The 26,293-nt window shown below is 55.3% G+C and overlaps 9 protein-coding genes across 9 annotated transcripts; 4 read left to right on the top strand and 5 right to left on the bottom strand.

The window, feature by feature from the left end:
* Positions 1-456: 456 nt before the first annotated feature.
* On the top strand, positions 457-3,463 carry GCG54_00006808 (Minor extracellular protease vpr; the record flags this gene model as incomplete). The annotated part of the gene is made up of 7 exons (XM_045406805.1): positions 457-636; positions 684-2,058; positions 2,110-2,189; positions 2,244-2,380; positions 2,428-2,861; positions 2,919-3,094; positions 3,152-3,463. The coding sequence occupies 7 exons, from the start codon at positions 457-459 to the stop codon at positions 3,461-3,463; spliced, it is 2,694 nt and encodes an 897-aa protein (XP_045267351.1).
* A 177-nt stretch (positions 3,464-3,640) lies between these two features.
* On the bottom strand, positions 3,641-4,564 carry GCG54_00006807 (uncharacterized protein; the record flags this gene model as incomplete). The annotated part of the gene is made up of 1 exon (XM_045406804.1): positions 3,641-4,564. The coding sequence occupies one exon, from the start codon at positions 4,562-4,564 to the stop codon at positions 3,641-3,643; it is 924 nt and encodes a 307-aa protein (XP_045267350.1).
* A 645-nt stretch (positions 4,565-5,209) lies between these two features.
* GCG54_00006806 (uncharacterized protein) lies at positions 5,210-6,161 on the bottom strand (the record flags this gene model as incomplete). Its single annotated transcript, XM_045406803.1, has 3 exons — positions 5,210-5,316; positions 5,366-5,801; positions 5,856-6,161. 3 exons carry the CDS (start codon positions 6,159-6,161, stop codon positions 5,210-5,212), a joined length of 849 nt encoding a protein of 282 aa, XP_045267349.1.
* Positions 6,162-7,168: 1,007 nt separating this feature from the next.
* GCG54_00006805 (Cyclin-P1-1) lies at positions 7,169-8,326 on the bottom strand (the record flags this gene model as incomplete). The annotated part of the gene is made up of 1 exon (XM_045406802.1): positions 7,169-8,326. One exon carries the CDS (start codon positions 8,324-8,326, stop codon positions 7,169-7,171), a length of 1,158 nt encoding a protein of 385 aa, XP_045267348.1.
* A 3,211-nt stretch (positions 8,327-11,537) lies between these two features.
* On the bottom strand, positions 11,538-13,689 carry GCG54_00006804 (putative 2-ketoarginine decarboxylase AruI; the record flags this gene model as incomplete). The annotated part of the gene is made up of 3 exons (XM_045406801.1): positions 11,538-11,797; positions 11,846-13,178; positions 13,228-13,689. 3 exons carry the CDS (start codon positions 13,687-13,689, stop codon positions 11,538-11,540), a joined length of 2,055 nt encoding a protein of 684 aa, XP_045267347.1.
* Positions 13,690-14,638: 949 nt separating this feature from the next.
* On the bottom strand, positions 14,639-15,702 carry GCG54_00006803 (uncharacterized protein; the record flags this gene model as incomplete). The annotated part of the gene is made up of 2 exons (XM_045406800.1): positions 14,639-15,372; positions 15,429-15,702. The coding sequence occupies 2 exons, from the start codon at positions 15,700-15,702 to the stop codon at positions 14,639-14,641; spliced, it is 1,008 nt and encodes a 335-aa protein (XP_045267346.1).
* Positions 15,703-16,586: 884 nt separating this feature from the next.
* Positions 16,587-16,982, top strand: GCG54_00006802 (uncharacterized protein; the record flags this gene model as incomplete). The annotated part of the gene is made up of 1 exon (XM_045406799.1): positions 16,587-16,982. One exon carries the CDS (start codon positions 16,587-16,589, stop codon positions 16,980-16,982), a length of 396 nt encoding a protein of 131 aa, XP_045267345.1.
* Positions 16,983-17,895: 913 nt separating this feature from the next.
* On the top strand, positions 17,896-23,788 carry GCG54_00006801 (uncharacterized protein; the record flags this gene model as incomplete). Its single annotated transcript, XM_045406798.1, has 3 exons — positions 17,896-17,996; positions 18,038-19,910; positions 21,923-23,788. 3 exons carry the CDS (start codon positions 17,896-17,898, stop codon positions 23,786-23,788), a joined length of 3,840 nt encoding a protein of 1,279 aa, XP_045267344.1.
* Positions 23,789-24,585: 797 nt separating this feature from the next.
* On the top strand, positions 24,586-26,266 carry GCG54_00006800 (Transcriptional regulatory protein moc3; the record flags this gene model as incomplete). Its single annotated transcript, XM_045406797.1, has 2 exons — positions 24,586-24,635; positions 24,697-26,266. 2 exons carry the CDS (start codon positions 24,586-24,588, stop codon positions 26,264-26,266), a joined length of 1,620 nt encoding a protein of 539 aa, XP_045267343.1.
* Positions 26,267-26,293: the final 27 nt, after the last annotated feature.

Genomic DNA, 26,293 nt, shown 5'->3' with positions numbered 1-26,293 from the left:
ATTCTTGATCTTGGTTCAACCGGCGTGGGCGACCAGGAGGCATGTTGGGCTGGAATGGAGATTCAGGAATCCATTACATGATTTTCCAGCGTGATCGGTCGCAAAGTGCTTCCTTTGAAGGACCTTGGACGAGCAAGCATGTTTCTGCCAAGACTTGGCCGGCGAGCTTCTGCCTCGACCTTCCCGATTGAGGGTTACATCGAGCCAAGATAACACCATTCTTCAGTGGGATACCTTCTTGCCTGCAGACGTGCAATATGCAGGTTCTACGACAAGGGACTCATGCGTTCTCGCTTTTGTCACCCGCCGACGCTTCGGCCGTCAACCGCCGAGACGCTGCGATTATTATGTCATATAAAATGGCTGCTGCTGTGCGCCGACGGATGAGCTTACGATGGGAGAAAGCACTTCACGTCCGTCTGACTCTTAGGTCAAGCTTCCTTCGGTTGATTCAAGATGGGTTGGACTCTTGGTTCCCTGGTGGTCTCGCTCCTCCTGAGCACCACAGCTCTCGCGGCCGATGTGCCTGCCGTTGCTTTGCGCGACAAGAAGCCCTTCTCGCCTCCTAGTCGGCGGTTCGCAGTCCAGTTCTCGACATCCGGTTCCGCAAAGTTCAGGAAGCGTGACGGGACTCCTGTAAGTAACGAAATGCTAGTTTCAGACTTCACAGCTGACGAATGTAGGATACCGAGGGCTTCTTCGAGAGTCTCCAACTCACCAACAACACCGCCAAACCCGCCCTGAACTTCACCTCGGAGATCTTTCACGGCGCCTCATTCGACCTGCTCAATCATACTGCCACGTCCCTCCAGCAGATCGAGGAGCTCCCCGAGGTCGAAAAACTATGGCCCGTCTCCGCCGTCTACGCACTCAAGCCCAACGCATCGGACATCATGTCGGAGCCCGAGGCCAAATGGAACCCCCACGTGCTGACTGGAGTCGACAAGGTACACAAGCTGGGCTATTCCGGCAAGGGGGTCGTCGTAGCCATCATTGACACGGGCATCGACTACAACCACCCCAACCTCGGCGGCGGCTTCGGTGCCGGATTCAAGGTCGAGGGCGGGTACGACCTGGTAGGTGACGACTATGAGATCGGTGGAGAGTATGTGCCCGATGACGACCCGATGGACTGCGCCGGCCATGGGACTCACGTCGCTGGTATCGTGGCGAGCTCGCATGAAGACCTGCCCGGTGTCGCGCCTGATTCCAGACTGAGGATCTACAAGGTTTTCGGTTGTGGCGGGAGCAGTATGGAGGATGTCATTGCCCAGGGCTTCATCAAGGCTCATGAGGATGGCGCTGATATCATTTCTGCTTCGCTTGGCTCGAATGCCGGGTTTCCTGAGAACATTCTTGCGGTCGTGGCGTCGAACATTCAGGCCAAGGGGACGTTTGTCACAGTTGCTGCCGGCAACAGTGGCGAGATGGGTCCTTTCTACACAAGCAGCGCTGCCAATGGCTTCGGTGTCACTGCTGTCGGCAGTGTTGAGCACACTCAGACTGCTGGATTCAAGGTCACCGCTCGATCCAGCGGCAACGAGACCCGCGAGATTACCTACGTGAACTCCGATACCGCTCAATGGTCCCGAAACGGAAGCTTCCCTGCCCACTTCCTGGACCGAAACTACACCGATCTTGACTCCTGCGACGTTTGGGAGTTTCCGGATGTTTCTTCTGACAGTGTCCTCATTCTTCCCCGGAGCACTTGTATTTGCGAGTGCTGGCAAGTCCTTGACTCCAATCTCTTCGGCACGAGCGTCAAGTGGGTGTTTTACTACAACTTCGAGAATTCCCCGTGGGAAATCCCCAACCGTGGGGTCTACAATCCCGAAGAGCAACCCCTTGGGTTCGGCCTCATCAGCTACGAAGATGGACAGTGGCTCGTCAAGCAGCAGGAACTCGGCCGCAAGGTCGATTTTGAATTCATCGCCAACGGAGGCCAGGCCGTAGGCATCCCCGGAGTGAACTCCGAGTCCATCGCCGGTGCCATTGACTTCTTCTCCTCGTGGGGATTGACGGTAGACGGACGTCTGAAGCCTGAGATCTCTGCGCCAGGTAAGTCTTCCCTAAGCATGCCATCATGTATACCTTACTAATGTTGGCCAGGCGGATCTATCCTGTCAACTTACCTCACCTCTGAAGGTGGATGGGCTGTTCTCTCTGGAACGAGCATGGCGACCCCATACGTGAGTCATTCTCTCATCACAATGTCAGTGTCAATGCCTAATTCATATCGACAGATTGCCGGTGTCGCAGCTCTGTACTTCTCCGCCAACGATGGCCGGGCCAGCATCGCCGATGCGGGCAACTCTGCGCACCACCTGATCACTTCAAGCGGAAATCCGGTCGCTCACCACGATGGGAGTGGTTCTCTCGCGTAAGTTTACCCTTCCATCTAATTTTCAACCCATCTAATGCGTTCAGGCCCATACCAATGCAGGGCGCAGGCCTCGTCGACGCCTTCAAGGTGATCACATACAAGACATCCATCACCCCCGCGGTCCTCAACCTCAACGACACCGACCACTTCCAGGGAACCCACGAGGTCACCATCCAGAACAGGGGCAACGAGACCGTCACGTACCACATTGCTCACCAGGCCGGGTCTACAGTCACCACCAAGCCTGACGGCGATCCCGTCGTTGCCTTCCCCCCGGTGCCGTATTCGTCCAAGGAAGAGGAACTCGCCACGGTGACATTCTCTGTAACAACCCTTGAAGTGGCAGCGGGTGCAACTGGCACATTCACGGTGACCTTTGTTGAGCCCGCTGGCATCGACGCCAGTTTATTCCCTGTTTATGGCGGCTGGATTAACATCATTGGCTCCAACGATGAGGCTCTCCGCGTTACATATGCCGGTGCGTTACCCTTGAATTTTCCTTCCTTCTTGAGCACAACTCAACTCTATCTCGCAGGTATCAAAGGCAGCGTCTATGGCAGCAACATCTGGGCCGACGGCTGGATCGACCCCGTCGTCCAAACCCCAGACTTTGTCCTCGTCAAGGAGAACGACACCTTCAAGATGACAATCGAGGACACCTTCACCATCGACTTTGACATTCTCTGGCCCACGCGCGAGTTCTCCTTTGATGTATGTGCCACACCCCTTTCCCCTTCCCAGACCTTGAACTAACACAACCCCAAACAGCTCGTCGACCCAACCTGGGAGCCCAGCGACTGGGCCTACCCCTTCGTCCCGGGCCAGAACAAGTACATCGGCTCCCTGCAGCACTACAACCTCATCTCGGACGCGTACTTTGACGCCCCTGTGCAGCAGTACCCGCGTCTCCCGTCCAGCACGTGGTGGCCGAGCGGGAACTACTCCCACGGAGGCGCGGTCGAGAGCGGCGAGTACAAGATCTTGTCGAGAGCGTTGAGGACGTATGGGGATTATCACAATGTCAGTGACTGGCAGATCAGGGTGTCTCCCAGGATTATTGTGGACAAGAACAAGGCCTAGTAATAGTTCAATATCGGCTTGTAATGAGACTTGCCTGTATCTTGTTATAGTGACTATCCTTTCTACATGTCGTGTGTGGTATGACTAGTTGAAGACAATGAAGATCGCAGCATGAGCACCAACCATGCTGACTGGCTCCTATCCAACACCACAACTTACACACTCATGAACCCGTCTTCAAACCGGATCAGTCTCCGCCTCATCCACAACAACCTCCCCCTTCCCCCGCACCCCCCACGCCTCCGGCCCGATATACCTCTTTGGCCAAATATTCATCGCCGTCTTCAGCCCCTCTGCTAACGGCAAGCCCGCATGCACAACCCTCTCGTCCCCCGTCCCATTCGCATGCAAATTAACCCAAAACACCGCATTCCCCCTGACCGGCCTAAACGCCAGCCCGCCCTTCTCAAACCTCCTCCACGGCGCCGTCCCCTCCTCCGCCTTGTCCTGCGGCGCCACCGCCTCGACCTGCGGAAACCACGTCTCCCCGCCCACACACTCATCCTCCAGAATCGCAAAGAAGCTCGCGACCCGGTTCCATCTCCTATCCCTCCCCGTCGCGCGGTCCGGCTGGAAGGTGTCGTACCAGTCGTGGTGCACATTAAACCGCTGGCCCGCGGTGTAGCGCACCAGCTGTGGCGGGCCCATCTCGTCCCTCCCGGGCGCGAGGGTGGTGCCCATGAAGCGCTCCGCGCGCGCTAGCACGCACTGCACGGCCGCGTCGTCGAGCGGCAGCCCGGCCGAGGAGGACGTGCGGTCGGGCGTGCCCTGGCGGCGGCCGTCCTTGTAGACGTACGAGGGCTTGAAGGCGGGTTCGCCGGCGGCGAGGAGGGCGGGGATGTCGGACGCGGAGAGGAAGTTGTGGATGTAGATTACGAGCGGATCGAGGGAGACAAGCTGGGTAGTGTAGTTCTGCGGGAGGCACTGGAAGGGTTCGGCGGGTGTAGAGGAGTTTGGGGCAGGTTGGAGGAAGGGGAGGACGTCGGTCAGGACTTTGAGGGATGGTGATGGCAGGTTGAGCGTTTGGAGGTGTGGAAGGGTGATTGCGACGAGGCCTGTGTAGGCCGAGAGGCCGAGGAGTTTGGTGATGAGGCCGGTCATGGTGGTGTAAGTGAATGTGAGCAATTGACCCAACGACCGGTCTCGATAATAGTGGGCAAACGTCACGTCATTGGGAATCAGGGGACCATTGGATTCAAATATGCTGGTCGGCAGCCCATGTTCACATTGGATATGTGCCGATATCTCGCTCACGCTTCAGATTGATCAATGGAGCATCCTCCTCCGAATGTGCGGAGAATCTATCCGCGGGCCGGCTAGTTGGAGGTTGTGCCAAGGGCGCCAAGGGTTCCCTGCCGTCCGACTCCGCATTTCATGTTGACGGTGCATTCCGAGGTAAGCTCATGAGCGAGTGATAGAAGGAAACGCTCTCTTGTGATTGACGAATTACTTCGCAGTTATGTGGTATACAGGTGCACGATGCTCCCCTAGCAAAATTGCAGCCAAACGGCCAAAAGCCGTCCCAGTCACCCTCTTTGGTTCCCAAACAGCAAGTATTATACAGTACACTGCCTTGAAAAGGTCAAAAGCACGCGAGTGCTGTTGTTGAATATTTGCATGTTTGCTCCATCAAAACAAACGCGGATGTGTATCAACGGGCGCCCAAAATGTGTCGCGAGAAAATTCCCCATCCAGAGTCGCGAATACCATGCATTGAACCCCCCAATCGCCGATTGCAAACACGTTTTAGATCTGGCTGTGGCGCGCACGCTTGCGGGTGCTTCCTGGTGTTGAAGAAGAAGGATGAAGCTTGTCGTTGCGCTCCCGCTTGAGCTTCTCGTCGAGGACGCGAGCTGTGAACTGTTAGCAGCAATCCGGCCCAAACATGCGGGAAAGACATACTGAGCACGTCGTATCCGAACTGGGGGTACTCCAAGCACAGAGAGCGGAACTCCTCCTCGGCTTCGGCGCGGAGAGTGTGCGAGCGCGTAGCCCAGAAGCTTGCGACGGGGGCGCGGATGGTGGTGTCGTCCTTGCTGGTGTAGGCGTAGACGTAGCGGGCGTAGGCAATCTCGCCCTTGGCGGTGGAGTTGACGCAATGAATCTTGGAGCTGGCGAGCGAGCGCAGGCCGGGCATGCCAAACTTCTCCGCCAGAGTGTAGACGCGCGCGTGCTTTAGCAGCTGGGTGCCGTCTGAGTCGACATCGGGTGTCGATGGGTCGGCTTCGAGGGTGCGCGAGCCGGCGACCTTGCGAGGGAAGTACTCGCCGGTGTAGAGATACTCGAGGAAGCAGCCGACGGAGTCGAGCTCCTCGCCGACAAGCTCAACCTGTCGTGGCTATGGCGTGTCATGTCAGTACGGAGTCAAGGCGGCGCATTCGAACACACTCACGCTGCCGTCGTCGCTGAATTGGGCGCATGCTTCCTTGAAGAAAGGACTCTGGACGAGAAGGGCCTGGTGGGCGGTGAGGATGGCCTCGGTCTCGCTCGAACCGACGAGAATGGTCACGACAGGGCTGGCAAGGTAGCTGGCGAAGGTGGTGCGCGGCTCGACGGGGTCGCTCTCGCCGCCCTCGGCGAAGGGAAGTTCCTGGGCGTTGTCGCCGGCCTCAGTGCCCTCGGCCATCTCGACATCGGCGCCGGGGTTGGTGGAGGCCTCCTCGACGGCCTCGACGTCGTTGTTGAATTCGTCAGCCATTGCGGCAGTTCGCGATGGCGCGGTGTGTTCGGGTGGTGTGGGTTTCGTTTGATCGGATGATTCGATGCGGCCGCTCTCTCGGATGAGGATCGTCTGGTCAAGGGTTGGTTGGTTTGTCGCCTATACAGTGGCAACGAAACGAGCGAGTAAAAGAAAAATGCGAAAAGGAGCGTGGGAAACGTCAAGTTCGAGATGTCAATTGGCCGGAAGCGGGTGATGAGAAGGTGAAGGTCGCCCGAAAGAAAACACAAAAGCCCACCGGGTGCTGTCCCAGGTTTCGGTTTGGGGGAAGCTGCTGCTGCACTGAAGCTTCGGCCAAGGAAGCTGCGCCTGCACGGCCTGAACTGCAGCTTCCCCCTCCGCTAAGGAACCTCACGCACAGACCAGATGAATTGGCGACTGAGGTCACGCGAAAGAGTGGGTCGTGTCGTTTCCACAGGCAACCTTGACTGCCACGGACAATGCAACCGGTGACAACACCAGGCGCCCCTGCCAAGATGAACAATTGACTCGATAAGACCTTACGGATAAGGCGAAGGACACAACTCTATTGATAAGGCGAGATACTTTCTAATCTGATATCGCTGGCTTCCTCTCAAGGCGCACATGTCATCGCATCTTAGCACGCAGCAAGCCCAGGTAACGCGGAATGTTTGGATGAAAACTATACTCGATGAGGTAAACAAAGAACAAATGTCTCATAATCACAAGGTAATTCCTGCCCCAAGAGGAACAGTAAGCGGCAGACTGAAACCACGTTCGTGACCTCCAACACCGACGCCGGGTATCATGGATTCACGAGATAGATGCATTTCTAGCAAATGAACCCGCCCATTAATGCTTGGCGGAAGTCGCCCAACCCAACGCAAGTGCCAGCAAATGGGGTGGCATGTATCGTAACCAGAGTACACCGCCGCAATGCAATTTGATCATGCTCTCATGCCTTGGAAATGCCACAAATACGCTGCCAAAAACACCGGGGTCTCTCGCCCCTATTATCAATCACCTTAGTTCCATTCATTTTCTTTCCCAGCGAACGTCTTGTCTCTGGGTTTGCGGTTCAGCGACAGAGTCGGCGTCGGTTGCAGGATCTTGATCGGCTGCTCCGTCTTGAGCACCTCCCAGTGCTTCTTCAATGTGTCTTCTCGCGCCACCAGCTCGAAGTTTGCGAGGAAGCAGAAGCTGATCTCCAGCCTTGCCAACTCCAATTCGCTGACACCACCAACTTTGGCCATCTTACTGTGCGGGTAGCTGAGGTCTTCCAGCGCCTTCATTGCCACTCTTAACCCGGCCAGCACCAGTCTGTGTGCATTTCGTCTCGTCACAGGGATTGTGCGTTCCTCGACTGCCAGACGGTGGATGTACAAGCTTGTTGCGAGATACACGGCTGTGCTCATGGGGCAAAACCTGTGAATGCGCGTGAGGTACTCCTCGATACTGATCGGCGGCGGCTTTTTGGAGTAAAACTTGCGCGTGATAGCGCTGTGCTGAAGATTGATTGGCTGCGAGTTTTCGCCAATAATTATGTACGGTTCGGGAGGTCTCGATGGCGGCGGGGGTGTCGGCGTCTGCGTCTGCCTAAGATGGACGCCGTCTATTAACTGCGAGACTGACCCGCTGGAGCCACTCGTGTGAGAAGACAACGTCGGCCGTCTAGGGGACGATTGAGCCGCAGCCATGGCCGCCTCGGCTTCTTGGCGCATCCTCGCCAGGTTCTTCTCCGAGTTGGTTCGTATCAGCTCCTTCTCGGCCGTCATTCCCCGCATGTTGGGTAGAGTCGGACTCGTTGGCGGAGGTGTGGGTGGTATATCGCCCGTGATGCGAACAAGAGCTTCGATCCCACCGCTCAGTAGCCTCATGGCCGCTCGCGGTGACAGCTTGAAGACGTCGTCATTCTCGGGCGCGTTGGGAGGGCTTTCGGCATCGGTAATGGCCAGTCTCGGGTCCAGCGACGGGTTGGGCGGTGGTGGTAACTCGGGAACCTCGCTCGAGTTTGATTCGGTGGGCTGCAAAGGAGCGCCGTCCTCTGGCTTGGGTGTCATTCCTGCCGTGGTTCGGTGATGCTCCTCGAGAGGGCACCAGGGTCCTGAAGAAGGCGCTAATGACGTCGCAAAGGTATGGGGGAAGGAGGTCTCAGCGGACTCTGCGCGAGCAATAGCAAGCATCTGATTCTTTGAAGGGAGGAAATGTCGCGACGTTCAAGCCCAAGGAGGGCTGTGTGGTTCGTGGTTTCTGGGACTGTTTTCCACAAAGATCATGGTCTCAAGTCCTGTTCTCGTAGGATCGCGGCCGTCCCTCAGTCTTAGTCGACTTGGCGGGGGTCGGGATAATTCGCGGTTATTGCAGGTGACCCTCGGCTGGGCTGATCGGAGGCGTACCCTCAGAGCCGCTCTGGGACAGGCTAATTTGTTTTCCTGGGGGGGAAAAGAAACGGCTGGACCTGGGCGGCCGGTCGTGGTTCGATTAAAAATGGATTTGTGGCCGTTCGCTTGCGGAAGATAAAGGCGACGGAGGTAGGGCAATATTGCTCTGTGCTGTTGTAGTCCAGGGGGGGGGATTTCGAGGCGGTGGGATAGTATGACGAAGTCTGGCGGCTGAGAATGCAGTCCGGCCTGGGTGTCTGATGCAAAAGATTCGGCTGGCAATCTGGTGCTGTTGCTGTCTTGTCTTGTCTGGGGCGACGTCTTTTGGTGGTGTGCGTGGTTTGGTGGTGGTGGTCTCGACCTTGTCGGTCAAATTACTGGCGGCGCTGGCAGTGACAGCGCGCAATCTTTCTGCTGATCTCGAAGCTAGTGCGGGGAATTGCAGGCATGCAGCAGGCGAAGAAACAGCAGAGGGCACGGCATCCCCGTCAAGGTGGAGGGATCGGCGATCGTCTCAAGTCGGGCAGCTGCAAGGTGCTGTAATAATTGGCAGAGAATGGACAGCAGCGCGCAGCTCGGGAACGAGGAACGGATAGGCGATTGGAGACTTGGTGAGAGAGAGGCGAGGGATGCAGAGGGGCAGCAGCTGCAAGGACTGGAGGCTAGCTAGAGCAGAACAGCGCAGTTCCAGTGGCGTTGCCTGATGTGCGTGCAGCTGGCGCAATACGATGCAGCGTACGTGGCCGGCGCGGCAAACTGGTGTTCCTGTTACTGGAGATGCCTAGGTTGCAAGCGAGAGGCGGACGGGAGCGCGATGCAGAGTAGTCGGGATCGGAGTCGGCGTTGACGTCGGGATTGTCGTACGGGCAGACGACGATGGCAAGTCGACCGGGAGCGCGCCTGAAAGAGGGCTGGTGGTTTGTTGGACGACGGGAGGGAGATGTCGAAAAGGGATTGGCGGTGCGTATTCGTGCGGTTCGGTGGAATCAGTTGATGGCCGTCCCACGGGTTGGAGGCAGGTCTCGAACGGGCCAAACAGCTGAGGGGAATATGCAGGAACCGCAGCGCCGGCTCCCGAGTGGCGAACCTGGCGATATGCTGTATGTATTAATGCGCCTTCTGTTCAGTACCTTGAGGTAATTACAGATAACAAGCGCCGACTTTGACGGGCGTTGGCTGACACCGGATTCCCGGCGGTCAAAGGTAGTATGAGAACGCCGCAATTACACGGGACGGGAGAGGGGGAGGGTTAATATCGTGGCAGATTTTTGGAGAAATTTCCGTGTAAGAGGAGCCTTCACTGTTCCGTGAGGGGTCCTGGGCTGGATGTGGACACGGGACTCGAAGAGGCGAGGAGCCAGGTGGAGAGCCTGGACTCGGAGGGGCTGCGGGCTGCAGGTTGCAACTGCAGGCAGGCACCACTGACTGTACATAGTAGGTATGTCAAGCAGGAGTGGGAAGGTACGGAGGGGCTTCCTTCCATACCTTAGGTAGTACCTATCTTTTGGAACAAGTTCTGGTCGAGATCCAGTCTCTCTTGCCCTTCGTTCTTTCCTGGGGTCGTGGCCACCTTCCTCCGAGTTAGACCGAGGTTTCCCTCACCTCGGTCCTCTCCTTCGCTAGGTACCAACGTTCAAATGACTTACACCTAATAATTACGGAACGTTGCGGCAGGAAGGACCAAAGGAAGGCAGATGCAATGCACCTGCCATCCACATTGGGTTTGCACACGCGCCTCGAGCAGGCGGCTGCAATCGTAGCTTTGGGCCAGCGCTGACGCCCAACACGTACACCTATTATCTGTACCATGTAAGCGCAAACGATACCGGCTATGCCCTGCTTGTGAGGGGTTCTTCATTACGAGCAGCCAGGATTGGACGTCTCCAAGGGCCGATTACAACTGCCCTTTTCCTTCTCCACTGTCCACCCGGTGCAAGTGCAGTTCAGTGTTTGCGCCTTCCCCTCAGCGGACTTTCCATGTGGTGGTTGCACTTGCAGCAGGGGTCCAATATGTGGCACAGACTCCTGACTGGCCAGTGCATGCCCCCACCGCCGTGTTCCGTTGGAGGAAGCACCGAAGCAGCAGGCAAGAGGTGGAGGGGTGCACCTGCCGCCTTGCACTCGCCATGGTGGGGTTTAAGGGTCTTTCCTTTTTTTTTCATTGTCAACTGACCAGTTTTGATGCAGGAAGCTCCAGCCATCCTGCCCATCCCAACCAATACCCGTCCTAGCCTTGCTGCTTTGTTCTTGCCGTTTGCCCATCGCCATTTTATGTATTTTTATTTTCTGCATGTCCACGCGCCGCTAAAGACTCAATGCGACTGTTGCCGTGGACCACCTACGATGCTTCGACGGCGTCAAACGTTGCCAGATTATCGCCCTTCACCACACCACTTCGATGCGCCGTGCCGTCCGTCCACCATCTCCACTTTCGACATCATCGAGTCAGCCACGACACCACCTCGCATGCCTCTCGCTGCCGGCTCTTCGGCGAGATCTACCCGCTGGGTAAGGTACTCTTGTCGGGCAAAGAAAAAACCCAGCCACGCCGCCAGATGAACCAACAGAAAAACGCCCGTTTCTTGCTCGCCATGCCGAAAGAGGCCGCCTTCCCGCCTCGTAATATCCGCGCGCCGCTAGAATCAATTTCCCTTCGCCGTGGAAGCTAGAGAAACACACGACGACCTGCACTACCGCACCATTGGCGAACCACCGGCGTATGAGGCCGATTCGCTCGGCACCAGCCTGAGACTGGGGTCACCCATGCACTGTCTTACACGATTACACATGGCACCGCATCCTATCAACATCCGGTGACTCTACTCTGCCGGGTTTTGCCTACATCTATCCATCTACGTCTCCGTCTACTGCGCTTTCTACATGAACGTGTGTGGCACAGCGAGTCATCAGATCTTACTCGGCTCGCTTGAACGACCGCATCAGGCCATGGCACCTCAACAAACCGTGCGGCTCGCCGTGACTTGAGCCTCAACCAGCTCTAACTTTCATCATCTCAGCATCCCGTTTGTACCTTGATATCCAAAACGGCTGATTGCCCGCCCTTCACATTGTCGATCGCTTGCTGGAGCACTCCCTCGAGGTCTGCCGAGTTGTCCACCCGCGCAGTAAAGATATCACCGCCTGCTGCTGCTTTGGCAATGCCCGCATAGTCTGGTGAGGGGTCGAACGAGATGTTGATCTCCTCATTTGAGGCCCTGGAGCCCTCGCCGTCGGGGTGAACCAGCAGCAGAGAACGACGTGGAGCGTTCCACCCTACTCATGTTAGCCGGGATCATCAGCTCGACAATGTCTCAAACTTACCCTTGTTGTTCAAAACGATGGTCAAAATGGGGATGTTGTACCGCTTGGCGATCCAGTACACACTGCCCGGCACCGAGAACAGGAAGGTGCCATCGCCAACAATCTGAACCACAAACTTGCCCTTGTTATTGCCGCCGTTCTCATAATCTGTGGCGAGCTTGATACCAAGCGCGCCACCACCAGACCATCCGAGACCACCGCCACCACAGTTGATCCAGGAGCCTGGCAGTGTTGGTTGCAGGTTGTCGTGCACAAATATCGTGTTCGTCACCGCCTCGATGGCCCAGATAGTGTCCTCGGGGCAGAGCTTCCTCAGGGTCCTGGATAGATGTCCGGTGCCGAACTCGCCGTTCGATTGAGGCTTTGTCTTCTCCTCAATCTTCGCCAGAAGAGCCTTGTACGACTCATTTCGCTTGGCTTCCAGTTGCTTCGCCTCTTCAGATTCAATCTGAGCCGCGTGCTCGGACTTGAGGTGGGCGGTGATTTGCTCCACAGACATCAGGCTATCGGCACGGTATCTCGATGTTGCCTTGATGTAAAAGACCGGCATCTGCTGCTTCAAAGGGTCGACATCGATGTGGAAGACCTTGGCCTCCTTGGTTGGGTGGCAGAGCGTGTTGATCCAGGGCACGTCACAGTCGAGCACAACAATGACATCAGCAGTCTTGACGGCCTCGTCAATGCCGAAGCGAAGACCCAGCCAACCGGGATGGTCAGCCGGGAAGCACATGTCGCTGCCGCCAGTGTCGACAACACGCAAACCCTTGACGGTATTGGCGAGCTCGACAAGCGCAGCGGGGAATTCGTGCTTCCTTCCGCCATAACCTGTGATAATCAGGGGCTCCTTGGCGCCAGCCAGCGCCTCGGAGATTTTGTTCACGGCATTCTTGGGTAGCCCGCCAAGCTCGACGGGATCCCACTCATCCTGGTTGATGCTGTACGGCTCAATCTCCGCCTCCATGACTTCTCTGGCACCACAAAGGTAAACTGGGCCTTGAGGATCTGATCTCGCAAACTGCAAGGCGCGATTGACCATTTGCTTTACATTAGTACCTGTCTTGAGCTCACCCGAGTAGCGGGTGTACTGTGACACGATTTGCTTCTGGTCCGGGACGTCTTGGATCCAGTGGATGTATTCGGTGCGGCTGCCTCTTAGTTCGCCTTCTAGCGTGAACGGAGACAGACCCGCAAACACGAGGACCGGCGCGCGACCGCACGAAGAGTTGTGTACCGCAGCGCCGAGACCCTGAGTTCCTACATCAACGTGGACGATGACACATTGCGGCTTTCCAGTGAGACGAGCATAGCCGTCAGCCATCGACATGGCCACCATCTAGCCATTGTCAGTACAGTCGCTTCAACGCAAGAACAAGGAGATTTACTTCATTAGGGCATGTGATGATTCTTGGAAAGTTGCCTTTCCTCTCCCTCTGACCCTTAACCATGGCTTCAATGATACTGGGGTGGTCAGAACCCAGGTTCACGAAGCAGTGGGTGACGCCGGCGTCCCATAACGCCTCGAAAAATGCAAATGACGCGGTGTACATTTCGGTCGATTGTGAAGAAAGATTCCTGGCTTGCTCGATGGTGGCCTTGAACTCATCCTCGATAGCGGGCCGGGGCGCGGGTCTTATACGAGTATCAAAGGCCGATGATGTTGATCCCCCGCCTCGGTTCAGTGGGGCAGCGGATGAGAAACCGGCAAGTTGACGACCATGGCCGACAACGGCTGGGCCGGCACCCAGAGTGTGCTTCAGCCGGGCTATTCCCCCTGCTCTCCCACCTGCAGGCCCGACGCCGCGCAGGCAGCGTGTCATGGGCACCGGCAAATGTCTGAAGGGCATGGTGAAGCGCGGCAATAGGCGATGAGGGAGGGGAGGGCGGGGTATCAAATCACAGTGGGTGTTACTTGAGAGTGTTATCAACCACCTCAACAGGCTTGGCGAGTTGGGGGCACGTTGGCTCCAGCTCCGCTCGATGGAGGGTGTGATGGCGATGACGTGCCTTGACTGAAGAAGGTTGACACAAGAAAGGAGAAGCAAGATATCTTTTGGATTTGATGAGATGACTGAAGTCAAATTAGGTTCACGTTCCTCGTGACGGGCGACAAAGACAACTTATAGCTCCGACTAGGATGATTTCACAGACCGGCCACCGGCCTAAGCTTGTTCCCCAGGTTGGATAGGGAGCATCGCGCCCTGCGGCAGGCCAACCCCGCAATCGGTTCAGGGACGGGTTTCATAGGGCGCTTGGGATCGGCTCATTGCAGGTGGTGGCCGTCGCCCGCAGACGGAGGGAGACAAGACAGATAAGCAGCGGGTGTCGTGCAAGATCAATCGTGGCTGCAGAGACGAGCTTTAAGCATTTCAGAGTTGCCATCTTGTTCTGCCGGCGTCCCGTCTGTTGCCGGCAAGACGCTTTCATTTTTCATCACTCACCGGTCCCCAAAACGACTCCATGTCAACACAACAAACACCAATGGCTCCCTTTCGCTCCCTTTCGCTCCCTGTCGGTCGGTCCACTGGGCCGAGAATTACCGTCCACGACACGTCGGTCTGATCCGGCCCCCGCAACAAAGCGCGACCGGGCGTTCCTGGGATGCCAGCTGATGCGTTGAGGTCGTGCGGGGTGCAGGCGGTGTTATCTAGCTCTTAGCTAATGAGATCCGCTCGGTCTCTGAGCTTCATCGCAATACCCCGACAGACGCCGCACCGCAGCACGCTATTATCAAGAGGTATGATGCTAATTCGAAAATTCGCTGACTACTGTCTGGGTATCTGAAGACGCGGCGAACTACCAAGACGATCTCAATCCGTCGGGCCAGATCCACCCAACCAATGTTCCCACAGCGAAGAGCCCCAGACAAATGATCACCGTCCCGAAGATGCCTCCGCCGGCCTGAACCGGCTGCGCCTTGCGCTTCCCCCTCGAAGCCGCCGCCGCCGTCGTCGCCGTGGCCCTCACGCTCGTCCGCATCGCATACGTCGGCCCGGCGGTCGGCGTGCCGTACAACGTCGTCTCCCGCACATCCGGCGTCTGGTATCCCCATCCAGACGTGCTGATCGCGCTCGGCGTGCTCGTCGTCACGGCCGTCGTCGCGCCCGACCAATCGTGCCCGTCGAACGCTTTATACCAATCCCACGGGTTATCGTGGTCGTTCCAATCCGCGCGGATGCCGCGGCACTCGTTGAAGCAGTCGTAGAGCGCGGCCGCGGTGCCGGCTCGCTTGTTGCCTTTGCCATCGGAGAACTTGAGCCCGCAGGTGCGGAAGCAGGAATACGACGAGCAGGGGAGGGCGGACCACGGCTTGACGTAGCCGCCGTAGTACTCCCACGTCGTCCACGCGTCGATGTCCGTGTCTTTGAGGGTGAAGGCGTTGGACGTGTTGACGCCGTAGAAGTTTGTCACGGGTCGCGAGCCGTTGAACTCTGCAATCATGATCTGGTACTTTTCGCTCGGTCCCAGGTCTTTCGGGATCGTGATCTTGGGGTTCGTGGTTCCGACGGGGATGAAGTCGCTGAGGTAGCCTGCGAGCAGCCAATGTTAGCTGGTGAGGATAGTAGGTGTGGGCGTCGCGACTCACAGAACTGCATCCACTCATTGTTGTAGAGGTACAACTGGTAATGCTCGTAGAGCGCATCGTGGCCGCACCCGACCTGCTCGTCCGCCGGGTTCCTGCACACGGCGACGGGGTCGTTCCACACTGAACCGGGTGCCGTCTCGTAGACGAAGGGCTGCTTCCAGGAGTCGAAGCCGATTGTGATTTGCGTCTCGACGCCCGCGGATATCGTAGAGGGGACGGTCACGTTGGCTGCGCTGGCCACGCCGGCGATGGCGAGGATCGCGACGCCGAGCATTTTTCTCGCGTCAACGAAAGACGTGCGATCGCTGGGCTTCTAATGAATGAATGGCGATGGCGGAGGGGTTATGGACGACGAAGCGAGGGGACGAGCGACATTCGCTCTCCTCGCGGGACACGAAAAGGAGAAGCCATCACGAGGAGGATTCGGCGGTGGCGACTTGGGGGATGGGAAAGTTGTATGTTTTGGAGGATCGGCATCCTGGTTCTTTGCGGTTTAGCTCGCCCGCTAAAGGGTGCTGCCTGCAGAGCTAAGATAAGATCTCAGGGGTGTGCTGCGGATGAGAACTCCGTTGGTCCTGATTTGCAGCCAATTTTGACCTCGACGAGATGTGTAATTCGAAGCTGGTGAATGGTGAGCTGTCGCATGAAGCTTTTTGTTTGCGCGCGAGTGTAAATCTTCGGATGACCGCGTCGGTGCCGGCTCCCGAACACAGCGCGTCTTTTAGATGTGGAAGATGGGGGAAGCTTTAGGTGCTCGTTCGTCTGAGATGCAACCTGCTTAAACTTCACGCTCCAAGCTGTTATTGAGCATGGCATTGGGAGGGCAGGTATTATTCGTCGAGGTATGATAGTGAAGCTCGTACCTCCTCAACCCCGCGCTCGCATCGGAGTGCCGCATCAAAAATGCTTGGGTAAGAGCTCGAGTCCGCCGTGCGGGCAACCCGGGCGCGGACGTGTGACCGTTTTCTAACCCCAAGGGTTCGGATGATGGCGTACTTAAAGCATGTCTCCTCTTTCTCGTCATGATGATACGGAGCTGTGTTTCCAGTTATTTTCCATTGCTTCCAGAAACAGTCCCAGAACCAGCAAACGGTCCAACATCATCAATTGAAAGAGAGAAGCGCCCCTCCAGATTTACAGACAAAGAACTTCGACAAGATGATCTCCCCCTTCTCCCCGCTCCCAAACTACATACTCGGCACCGGGCTAACCTTCGTCGGGCTCCTCGGCTTCGTCAAGCCGCTCGCCGTCTACGACGCCTTCGGCATCGCGCGGCCGCTGTCCCCCGAACAGCCGGCGGAGCCGTTCAGCTACGCGAAAGCCGGGCGTGACCTCGCGACGGGGCTGTTGTTTATCTTGCTCGAGACGTACCAGGAGGGCAGCGGCAACGAGGACGCGGTGACGATGCTGTGGGCGACGACGGCGCTGGTGGGCATGGTGGACTGGTGGGTTGTGCGGAGCATGGGCGGGAGGGAGCTGCAGGGGAAGAGGTGGGTGCATTTGGGCAGTGGGCTTGTTTGTGCTGGGTTTGCGGTTTGGAGGGCGATGTATTGAGGGAGTAGTTGACGGGGGGAGTGGTGAGGTTGGTGGTGAGGGTGTTCGCGATGGCATCAGTCGGTTGTTGGATATCCATCAATGGAAACAGAATGATTTTCCATTTGCAAGAGAGCTGCTGAAGCGCCAACAGAGAAGATTCCAGAGCTGCCCGGTCCGTCAAAGGCAGTCAAGTCGCCAGTGTTCGGACCACTGATGTTCGTTTTGGTCCTGCCTTCCTTTGCGAGATTTCTCACCCCATTGTCCCATTCACCTCAGAAGGACCGCTCCCCTTCAGCCTTTTGTTTCTTCACCGCTAGGCTCTCGCAGGTAAATTTGTTTGTTTGTCTCCATACCTTACCTTGCAAAGACAAACAACGCGGCTCCAACGCCTAGCACCTTTCCTTCTGCGTTTGCGCAACCCGGCCGCTCTCTCTTTTTCTTCAACCATAACTTCCGTTTTCCGTTGACTGCCTCAAACTTTTCGATCCCTCGTGTCTGACCTGGGCATCACTCCTTCGGCTGCGCTCCCACGATATCCGGATTCCATTTCCCCTTCCGCCTTGAACCCTTCGAACAGACGATAATACGGTCGATTTGTTTTTGCAAACATTCTGACTCGCGCCTCTCCATTCCCGCTTCTACAATTCTTCTTCGCATTCTGACGTCGTACCGCGTCTCATTCGCTGTCCCGCCATCTTCGGAGTGTTCTTCAAAGCCCGCTCGCTTCCGGCATCTCACCAACTAACACAGGTAAGCGGCGATTTGGTGTCCATCTTCCCAAACCTCAGTTTGACACATTTCTCTTCGCAGTGAAAATTTTCAGTTCTTGAGCTGAGACTCCCAACTGTCACCATGGTGAACCAAGAGGGCAGCAGCAGAGATGCTGCTGCCAGCAATCACAAGAGATTACGGTCTCCCCCCGGAAACGAAAATGCCTCAGCTCAAGTCGAACCTCGGAAAAGACAACGTTACAACACCGCCTTGCCAAGAGAAATGGAACTGGTCACCAAGCGCTGGAAAGTCGGAAATGAAGTACGTTCATCAAGCTCAGAGCCAACGCCTTCAGGAAACAGATCGGATCCAGTGCCAGTCTGGGAATTGAACGACGGTGGACAGTTTGTCACCATCCGATTGATGAACCGAGCGCGAGTTCTTTACGAAAACGACAAGCGATACGAGAGACCCGGAATCGACAGACCCAACACTTACTCTTACTACGTTGGTTTCGATAGCTGGGAAATGAGACCTGCGTTCTTCGACGCCACCAGGACCACATACAACTCCAATATTGCCGACCAAAACGACAGCTACGAAAACCGAGGTTTCAAACAAGCCAGCAGTGAAAGAAGAGCCAGGTGCATTGTCCCACCTTGTGACATCCTTCGTACGGGAGCATTGTCTCATATCAAAGCTCGGCGCCATGTTGGACGAGAATCGGGCGGAACAGAAGCTACCGCGTGCGAAAAATTCCTCGAACGGCAAAACCAGGCTTTGAAAGCTGGCCTCCCATGTCCAGTTTTGGTCGAACGCCCAGATTTGCCGACGGACTATGCTGTCCTCGAAAAGATGAAGCCCGACAACTGGATGTACTTCCGCATGATGATGCCAAAAATTGGTCGTCTGAACGTCCCGAAGGAGCTTGGCGAAGCAGTCTTCCAATTTCAGTCGAAAAAGAAATACTGTCTCGACCTCCTCTCGCTCAACCTGGCCATCTCCATGTGCATTGTATGGCATCGATACACGACTGATCCGCATCACGGTGCGGAACTGGAAGCTTTCAACAACCCCAACCCCAAAGCAGGCCTAGAGAAAAAGGTCACCGTACCACCGTTAGCTTCCTTCCTTCTCTATGCGCCTCACTTCTTTCGCTTCCACGAGTACTACGGGCTCTCTGCGTACATGCATATTTTCAGATATGTTCAACATATGCATTCCAGAGACGTAAAGCTGAGTGCTCAGTTCCGGATCAATAGGAAGGGCATCGACGAAAGCTTGGTGAAGCGTGTTGTTTCGCAAATGAATCTGCAGCACGACGATTGGATCGAAATCGTTCCACCCTCGTGGCATGGGTCTCGACTAACCATGCCAGCGAATCACGGACCTCGAGCATTGCAGTCCGACGAGACCACCGCCGCGCTTTTGCTGGACGACATCAACACTCTGGGTTTCTACAACTACACCAACGCAGACAGCTACAGCTTTCCTCGTGGACATGAGTCTCATGGGAAGGTATGGACGACAAGAGACCTTCAGATACACGTTGACTGGGTGCCACAGCATGTATGTTCCGTCGCTGCATGGCGTTACTTGGACGAAACGCCTACCAGTCCTAGCAAGAATTTCGGATCTCTGGTGTACGTGAATGGCACGTCCTATCTTCCTCACGGCGCCCTAGATGCGTGGAACGAAAACTTCAAAATCACACATCTGTGGACTGCGCCCAAGACTGCAGTCCGGAGGCCGTGGAAGGATTGTGTGAAGATTGCGAGCTGGGAGGGGCAACCATCCGACCTTTCCTCAGACGGCGAGTCATTCGATGAATTGGCAGAAGAAGAGCACAGAAGTGATGGGGCCGAGGATACAGACATGATTCCCGTCGGCCCGCAAGACTTTCGAGCAGATGAACCTGCAAGAGAGCTACTTGGTGACGAGGAGCCTGGTATGGACGAGCACGAGCACGAACAGCTGGGAGGAGAGGAAACTGAAAGCGGCCACAGCGATGGCCAACAAAACGCCGTCAGCTCAGCCGTCCGCAACATTGAAGATGTGGACGAAATTGGAGACATAGTTCTCGAAGGGGACGAGAATCCTCGCAGAAGACGTTCCGACCGCACCATACAACCGGCTGCTGTGCGTGACGCGACCGCTCAAACTGACCTCATCAGCGACAAAGATCGACGCATTCTTCGAAGACTACTCATGGAAGACTTAGCGGACGACAAACATGTACCTCCGCTATTGCGTCTTCTCAGATACATCGACGTGGATGACGCGCGCCTCTCAAACATGTCCGTCATCAGCAACATTAACCTGGGCCTGGTTCCGATCGATAAAGAAGTGCAGAAGATCAAGGAGTATGGTGAAGGTATCAAGCTGGAAGGAAGCGGGTTGTCGGGGCAGGTTATCAAGCCTTGTTGCTTTCTCCTCGGTATTACGTGGCCAGAGGACGATCTCGCGGCCCTAGATGAGATCGGCAAGTTGGACCAGCCCCTCGTCAATTCCATTCATGAGCTTTCGGCGATATACGCACTGTCTCCGGTCAATTCCGAGAGACTCGCAGACGCCGTCGTCAGGCTGCGATCCTCAAAAAGCTTGCTCTATGTGTTGCGGTTCCATTTCTTCAAGGACCGCCTTGAGGGAACTGACTACGGCGTGGGCGAGCGGGAGTTGCGGTGGACAGAGCTATTCGGAAAACCGTACGCAGATGAATGAAGAGGACGTTCGTGGAAAGATCCTCTTGGATGAGGTAATGAGACAAGAGAACTGAGTTATACTTCTTTGCGATTCGACATCGCGGGGTTGGCACATGTTAGAATTTCTGGACAAAGGATTGAGAGCCGTGTGTTCAGATAGATACCCCCGAGTTTGAATGCTAGCATTATTGTATTTGAAAACCATTTCCTTCGAGCATTCGACTTCAAAGCAAATTGTTCTGTGAACTTGGACCAGATCCTGGCCGAATTGACCCTTCTTCGCTCCTTCCTGTGCTTCCGCAAATCTTCAGGCCAGAAACCTCCCCGGCTGTCACGCTCAATTCTCCCACTCCCCAAATTCCGTCTTCGCCTTTTTGACCTCAGCTAAGCTGCCGCATCAAACCTCTCCTTGCAACCAAACAGGCTCGATCGTTCCTGCCTCGCGAAAAAGACCAGGCGGTCACAACTTCACCTTGGCTTTGAAGTTTGCATCTTTCTCTCTCGCCATCTTGCCTGCTACCAAACCTTCCTGGCCTTTCGCACCTGGTTTGCCTCCCCTACTGGCTGGCCTTTCAACATCCACCGACTGTTGACTGCCAGGCCGCCGACCATTTCCTTCTCATCCTACTCGGCCTTACCCAACTCTTTCCGGCGACTTCACCAAACTTTGCGCCCTCGTTCCCTCGCCACAGACCTTGCGCAGCACAAATTTTGCTCGAGTCTCATCCTGGATCTCGACCTCATTCCTTTGCGCCCGCCGAATCACTTTTTGGCCTGCTTCGCTACTCCACGTCTCCGCTGCCCTGCCACGGCCATTGCCGCCCGAGTACTCCTGCGCCTCCTTCACGGCCTTTGAATCTTTCCAGACAGTTTCAGAATACCCTCAGTTGGACCGCTCCTCCATTTTTGCTACATTTCAGAAAGTGTGTCACAAGAGTCTTTCGCTCGTTCCTCCTGTATGCTGACCCGTTTACTACAGCTTTGCAACGTCGCCTTACGATTGGATCTTCTGTCAACCGATTCGCATTCACCCCCCGCAAGTCCAACACGATGGATGAAGAAGGGGCGAGTAGTTCTGCCGCCGACAGAAGCAACAAGCGACAGAGAGTTGCCACGAAGTTGCCGCAGATGATGGAGTTCACCAGCACCAAATGGCGGTGCAACAACCGACTACACGATACAAAGCCGGCTGGTGTTGCGCGCCGGGTCGAAGCTATTCATGACATCAGAAGCTTGATGATTCTTCCTTTGCTCAACCGCGCCTGTCGTCGCTACACGGTCGTCAGCTCCAGACAATACGCTCATAATGAGTACTATGTTGGCATCGACGGATCCGATTTTTCTCCAGTTTTTCTTCGTGCCGGAGACAGAAATGACACAGTCAATGACTACGGCGGTGCCATGTTTGCACTCGGAGGTTCCAGGCGGACAGGATATTTCGTGATTCCTCCTTGCGACATGCTTCGGCCGAACCAGATGACATTCCTCAAGCGATTGGCTGCCGTGAGGTTTCAGCGAGAGCTTTCCCCTGATGACCGTGACGAGTTTCGTCAAATCTCTCTGAATGACTTCATGGCTTACAGAACAGAGTCAACAGAAGATTTCCAAAATGGCCGCATTTGCTCTGTTTTGGTCAACAACGCATCCGCACAGACTGATTATGCCATGTTACCCAGCACAGCCCCTGAGAGCTGGACAGGTTTCCGAATGCTTATGCCAAAGCTGGCGAACATCGTCATACCGCAGGACTTCACGAATGAGGTTGCAGGCTTTCTCGAGAAGTACAACAAGGACCTTGTGGAGCTAACTTTCGCTGTATCGATGGCCTTAGTCTGGGCCAGGCTGTCTTTAGCCCCAGGACACCAGCCGGAGCTGTGTACGATCAAGCCGGGAACGGATCCCTCGGATGGCCAGGCCAAAAAGACCGTACCGCCGCCTTCGCTTGCCGTATTCATTCTGTACTCGCCGCACTTCTTCAGACTTCACGAAGACAACAGCCTGGCTGTTTACGGCCATATCTTCCGATTCGCTTCATCAACCTACGCCCGAGATTCGGCATACAACGAAGCTTTTCGAATCACAGCAAGCGATATCGATGAAAAGAAAATCCTCGAGCTGTTCTCAACTTTGAATTTGGAGGATGTAGATTGGATGGAGATCGTGCCGCCCTCCTTTGAAGGATCGACACTGCCCATGCCAACGAACCGTGGATGCCGAGCTCCCAGGGGCGAATCAACGACCGCCAGCCTAATGCTCCCCGACATCCACTCGATCGGGCTGCCAGACTACCGGAACGAGATGAAAAAGAACTGCGGACTGGTAATCCGCGATGTTGTTGTCCACAAGACTTGGGCCACTCCTTCCGTCGTCAATGAGCGATCTTGGGCCCAGAATTACAGCGGCCCAGCCTACTTCACAAACAACGCTTTGAAGCGTTACCTCGCAGACGGAGGTCCGCAGCTTTGGTCTGCTCCCAGAACGGCTGTTCGCGCGCCATGGCGCGATGCTATCAGATCTACGTACAACAGCAGCACAGGCCAGTTACGAACACCTTCCACCACGCCCACACCCAATCACGGTCACGAGCAGAGACTGAAGCAGGAGTCCACGCAACCGGAGCAACCGCTGTCGCCTGAAGTGCCAGAACAGCCTGCCGTGGAATTCTCCAAGCAACTCGTTATCCAGTTTAGGATCGCGCAAGAGAAGGGTTTCATAACCCCAAATGTGCGTCTCGAGGACACTGGACTGGTCTGGGAGGGCATTGAAAACGAAATCGAGTCAACCAAGACTTTACTTCCGGCAATCAGCCTTAGCCAATTAGTCGCAGCCGACGCTGCGGCTCAGGCAGATCTCCTCCTCCAACGAGACAAAGCCATTCTGCAACGGTTGGTGGTAGACCTGGAGAATTCGAACAATGTTCCTCGATGTATGATGTCTTTCAAGCTCGCCATCTACCCACTCCATGAGCACACCACGAGATCAAGAATTGTCGAGCTCATCCAGGATACCGGTCAACCATTGGAGGCGGCTATGAACAGGTTAGCTCAATACTGTCAGGGAGATCAGCAAGGCGAAGCCGCGTTCATAAGACACATCATCAAGCCATGCTGTGTGCTGCTAGACATCGACTATCCCGGCACTCTTGGTGAGGGACACCGTGCTATCATCCAGAACGATTTGGACGTTGGAATGGCGATCAGCAACATCACATACCTCGGTATGCTTCCGAACACGGGCAGTCTGCATGACGCCGTCCGAAAGTTGCAGCACGCAAACAAGTTTGCCTCCATTTGGCGGTTTCTCTTCAAAGATCGACTGATGGGAATCGATTTTGACGACAGACGAAAGGCGTTGTGGGCAAAAGCCTTCGGAGAGCCGTATGATGACGGCGAAGAGAGAGCCCATGGTTGAGACGGCGAGCTCCGCTCAAGAGGCTTTCTTGAAGATTAACATGGGGTTTATTTGCTGTGAGAGATGATGAAGACATTTTGGCAGGTGGGGTCACGAGAAAGACAATCAACAATGGCATGGATCAGAGATGTGAAAAACAGACAGGAATCACACATAGCTATAAGGGCAGATAGAATTACCAATATGAGAATTGCTTAACCAATATGAACAACCTACGAAACAACAAATCACACACCAGGTCAGCGGCGTAGATTATAGCTATTGCAAGATAGGCCGGCTGATAAATGTAGATTGCAGTAGCGACAGCAACAACGATTCAATAATTCTAGTGGCGGAGAGACGGCCCGTCTACCCCAGGAAACATTTGAGTTGTCATCAAACCTTCAACTGCAAGACAACCACTCCTGTGCCGGAGACACCCACAAATGCGGACGGATAACGGCAACAAACCGTCACCTCAAGGCTGAGAAGTGCCGCCTGCGCATCGTGATTGGCCTGATCGGAAACGCCCCGCGGCATCTGATGTCGCGAAAACTCAAGTCTCAGCATGGACGTGCTCGAATCGGAACAAGCTTGAATTTTGACGCAAACCTGGATCATCTGTCACGTTCGTCTGAGCGTCGTGTCATTTCTGCCCGCCGGTACTTAAGGGCGTGTCCCCACAGATCTGGCCTTGACACATGCCGTCGATCATATTGATCTTAGCCTCTCGAGATCGTCCGAAGCCGAATACGAGGATTGACAAGCACGCTAGATGAGTTCTTGTTTCTGCCGGTCCAGAACGACGCAAGTGATTCATGCCTCGAACCGGTATTCAGAAGGTGAAAACGGGTTGCATAACATGCAAGTAAGTCGCCGTCGTACTCGGCACCGCATCCTAGAACAACGTCTAAACTCTATTTTGACAGGATACGGAGAATAAAATGCGACGAGAGCCGCCCTTTCTGCAATCGGTGCTTGACGACAGGCCGGAAATGTGATGGCTACACGTCGCCTCCCAAGGGGACGTACTCTTGGGATGAGCTCCTGCAAGGCAACATCTCGGATGTTGCCCTGGGGCAGTCGGCGCTAACCAGTGGCACGACGGCCGAAAAGCGAGCCATATCCTTCTTTCAACGTGTAGCCGCACCGGCTCTTGGAGGATCACTGAATAAGCACTTCTGGATCACCGTCGTTCCCCAGGTTGCGAACCAAGAACCAGTGGCGAAGCACGCCATGATGGCCGTCAGCTCGTTATACGAGACTTTTACGAAGCGCTCTCGCCTCGACATTGCATGTGGTGCAGACGACCAAAGTAGCGCGTTCGCTGTGTGGCATTACAACGAGGCTATCAGACTATTACGAACTACGACAGACAGGGCTTTGATACTGTTCGTCTGTGTCCTCTTCATCTGCGTTGAGCTGCTTAGGAAGAACTCCAAAGATGCAGTTGAACATTGTCGACATGGGATCAACATTCTCAACGAAGTTCGTAGCGAATCCGACTTCATCAAAAATCATGTCCAGCCGGCGATACGGAACCTGAGCATTGTCCCATATCTATACGGCGCCGATCCTCATTCCTTCCCAACACTAGGCAAGCCTGCGCCAGCCACGAAATACAATTTCCGCAATATTTCAGAAGCACATCAATCGCTGGTCTGTGTCCTGGTACGGCTCGTACGATTCGCGCGGTGTTTGACTGAACCACGTCTGGAGCCCGGGCGAAACGGTCCCGATCCAGGAACAGAGTGGACCCAGCAGGACATTGTAGAAGATATGGACGCTTGGTTAGAAGGGCTTCGTCACTTCACGGGATACATCTATGTCCCGGCAGGACCCGAAGAGAGGGATATCTGCAGGTTATTGGAGATGCGGTGGACGGTTGGCAAGGTTATGCTGCTAACATGTCGGTCTAAAAATGAACGCGCCTACGACGAACACATCGATAAGTTCCGAACGATAATCGAACTTGCGGTCCCCGCAGCAGCGGCAGCAACAGCTTCAGCTGGAAAGCGAAGACCAGGGTCTGGAACGGAGAGACACCCCCTTGAACTGGGGTTCACTTCCTTACTCGCTTTCGTGGTCATGAAGTGTCGCGTCTTTGAGCTGAGGCTGGCGGCATGGAAGCTCATGAACAAACTGCATCGCCCCAACGACAATATATGGAGCGAGGATGTGACCATTGTGCTGGGGAGGAGAATCATGGAGTTGGAACACCACGTCAACTTAGATGATATGAAGCTCGATGAGGACGATGATATCAGCGAGATTAGGGAGAGCGATCCCGCATTGGTTCAAAAAGAACGAATCGTGAACTTCAGCGCCAATTTCGCGAACACCGAATTCCCTAGGCGGAATGTGCGATTCAACTTTCTTTTAAAAGAAGGCCAGAGTAAAGAGTACGTTGTGGAGGATGATTGGATTTCGGTTAAGTCGCGGCCGAAGACGCAACTTCTGGAGGAGGAGTCAGAGTGGACTTGGAAGGGACACTGTTGATTACTTACGCCACACGGGCAGAGGACT

Source organism: Colletotrichum gloeosporioides (assembly GCF_011800055.1).
Source record: "Colletotrichum gloeosporioides strain Lc1 chromosome Unknown consensus_22, whole genome shotgun sequence".
In the NCBI taxonomy this organism is placed as follows: domain Eukaryota; kingdom Fungi; phylum Ascomycota; class Sordariomycetes; order Glomerellales; family Glomerellaceae; genus Colletotrichum; species Colletotrichum gloeosporioides.
The sequence above is the reverse complement of the archived record's forward strand: the minus strand, read 5'-3'. Positions and strand labels throughout refer to the sequence as shown.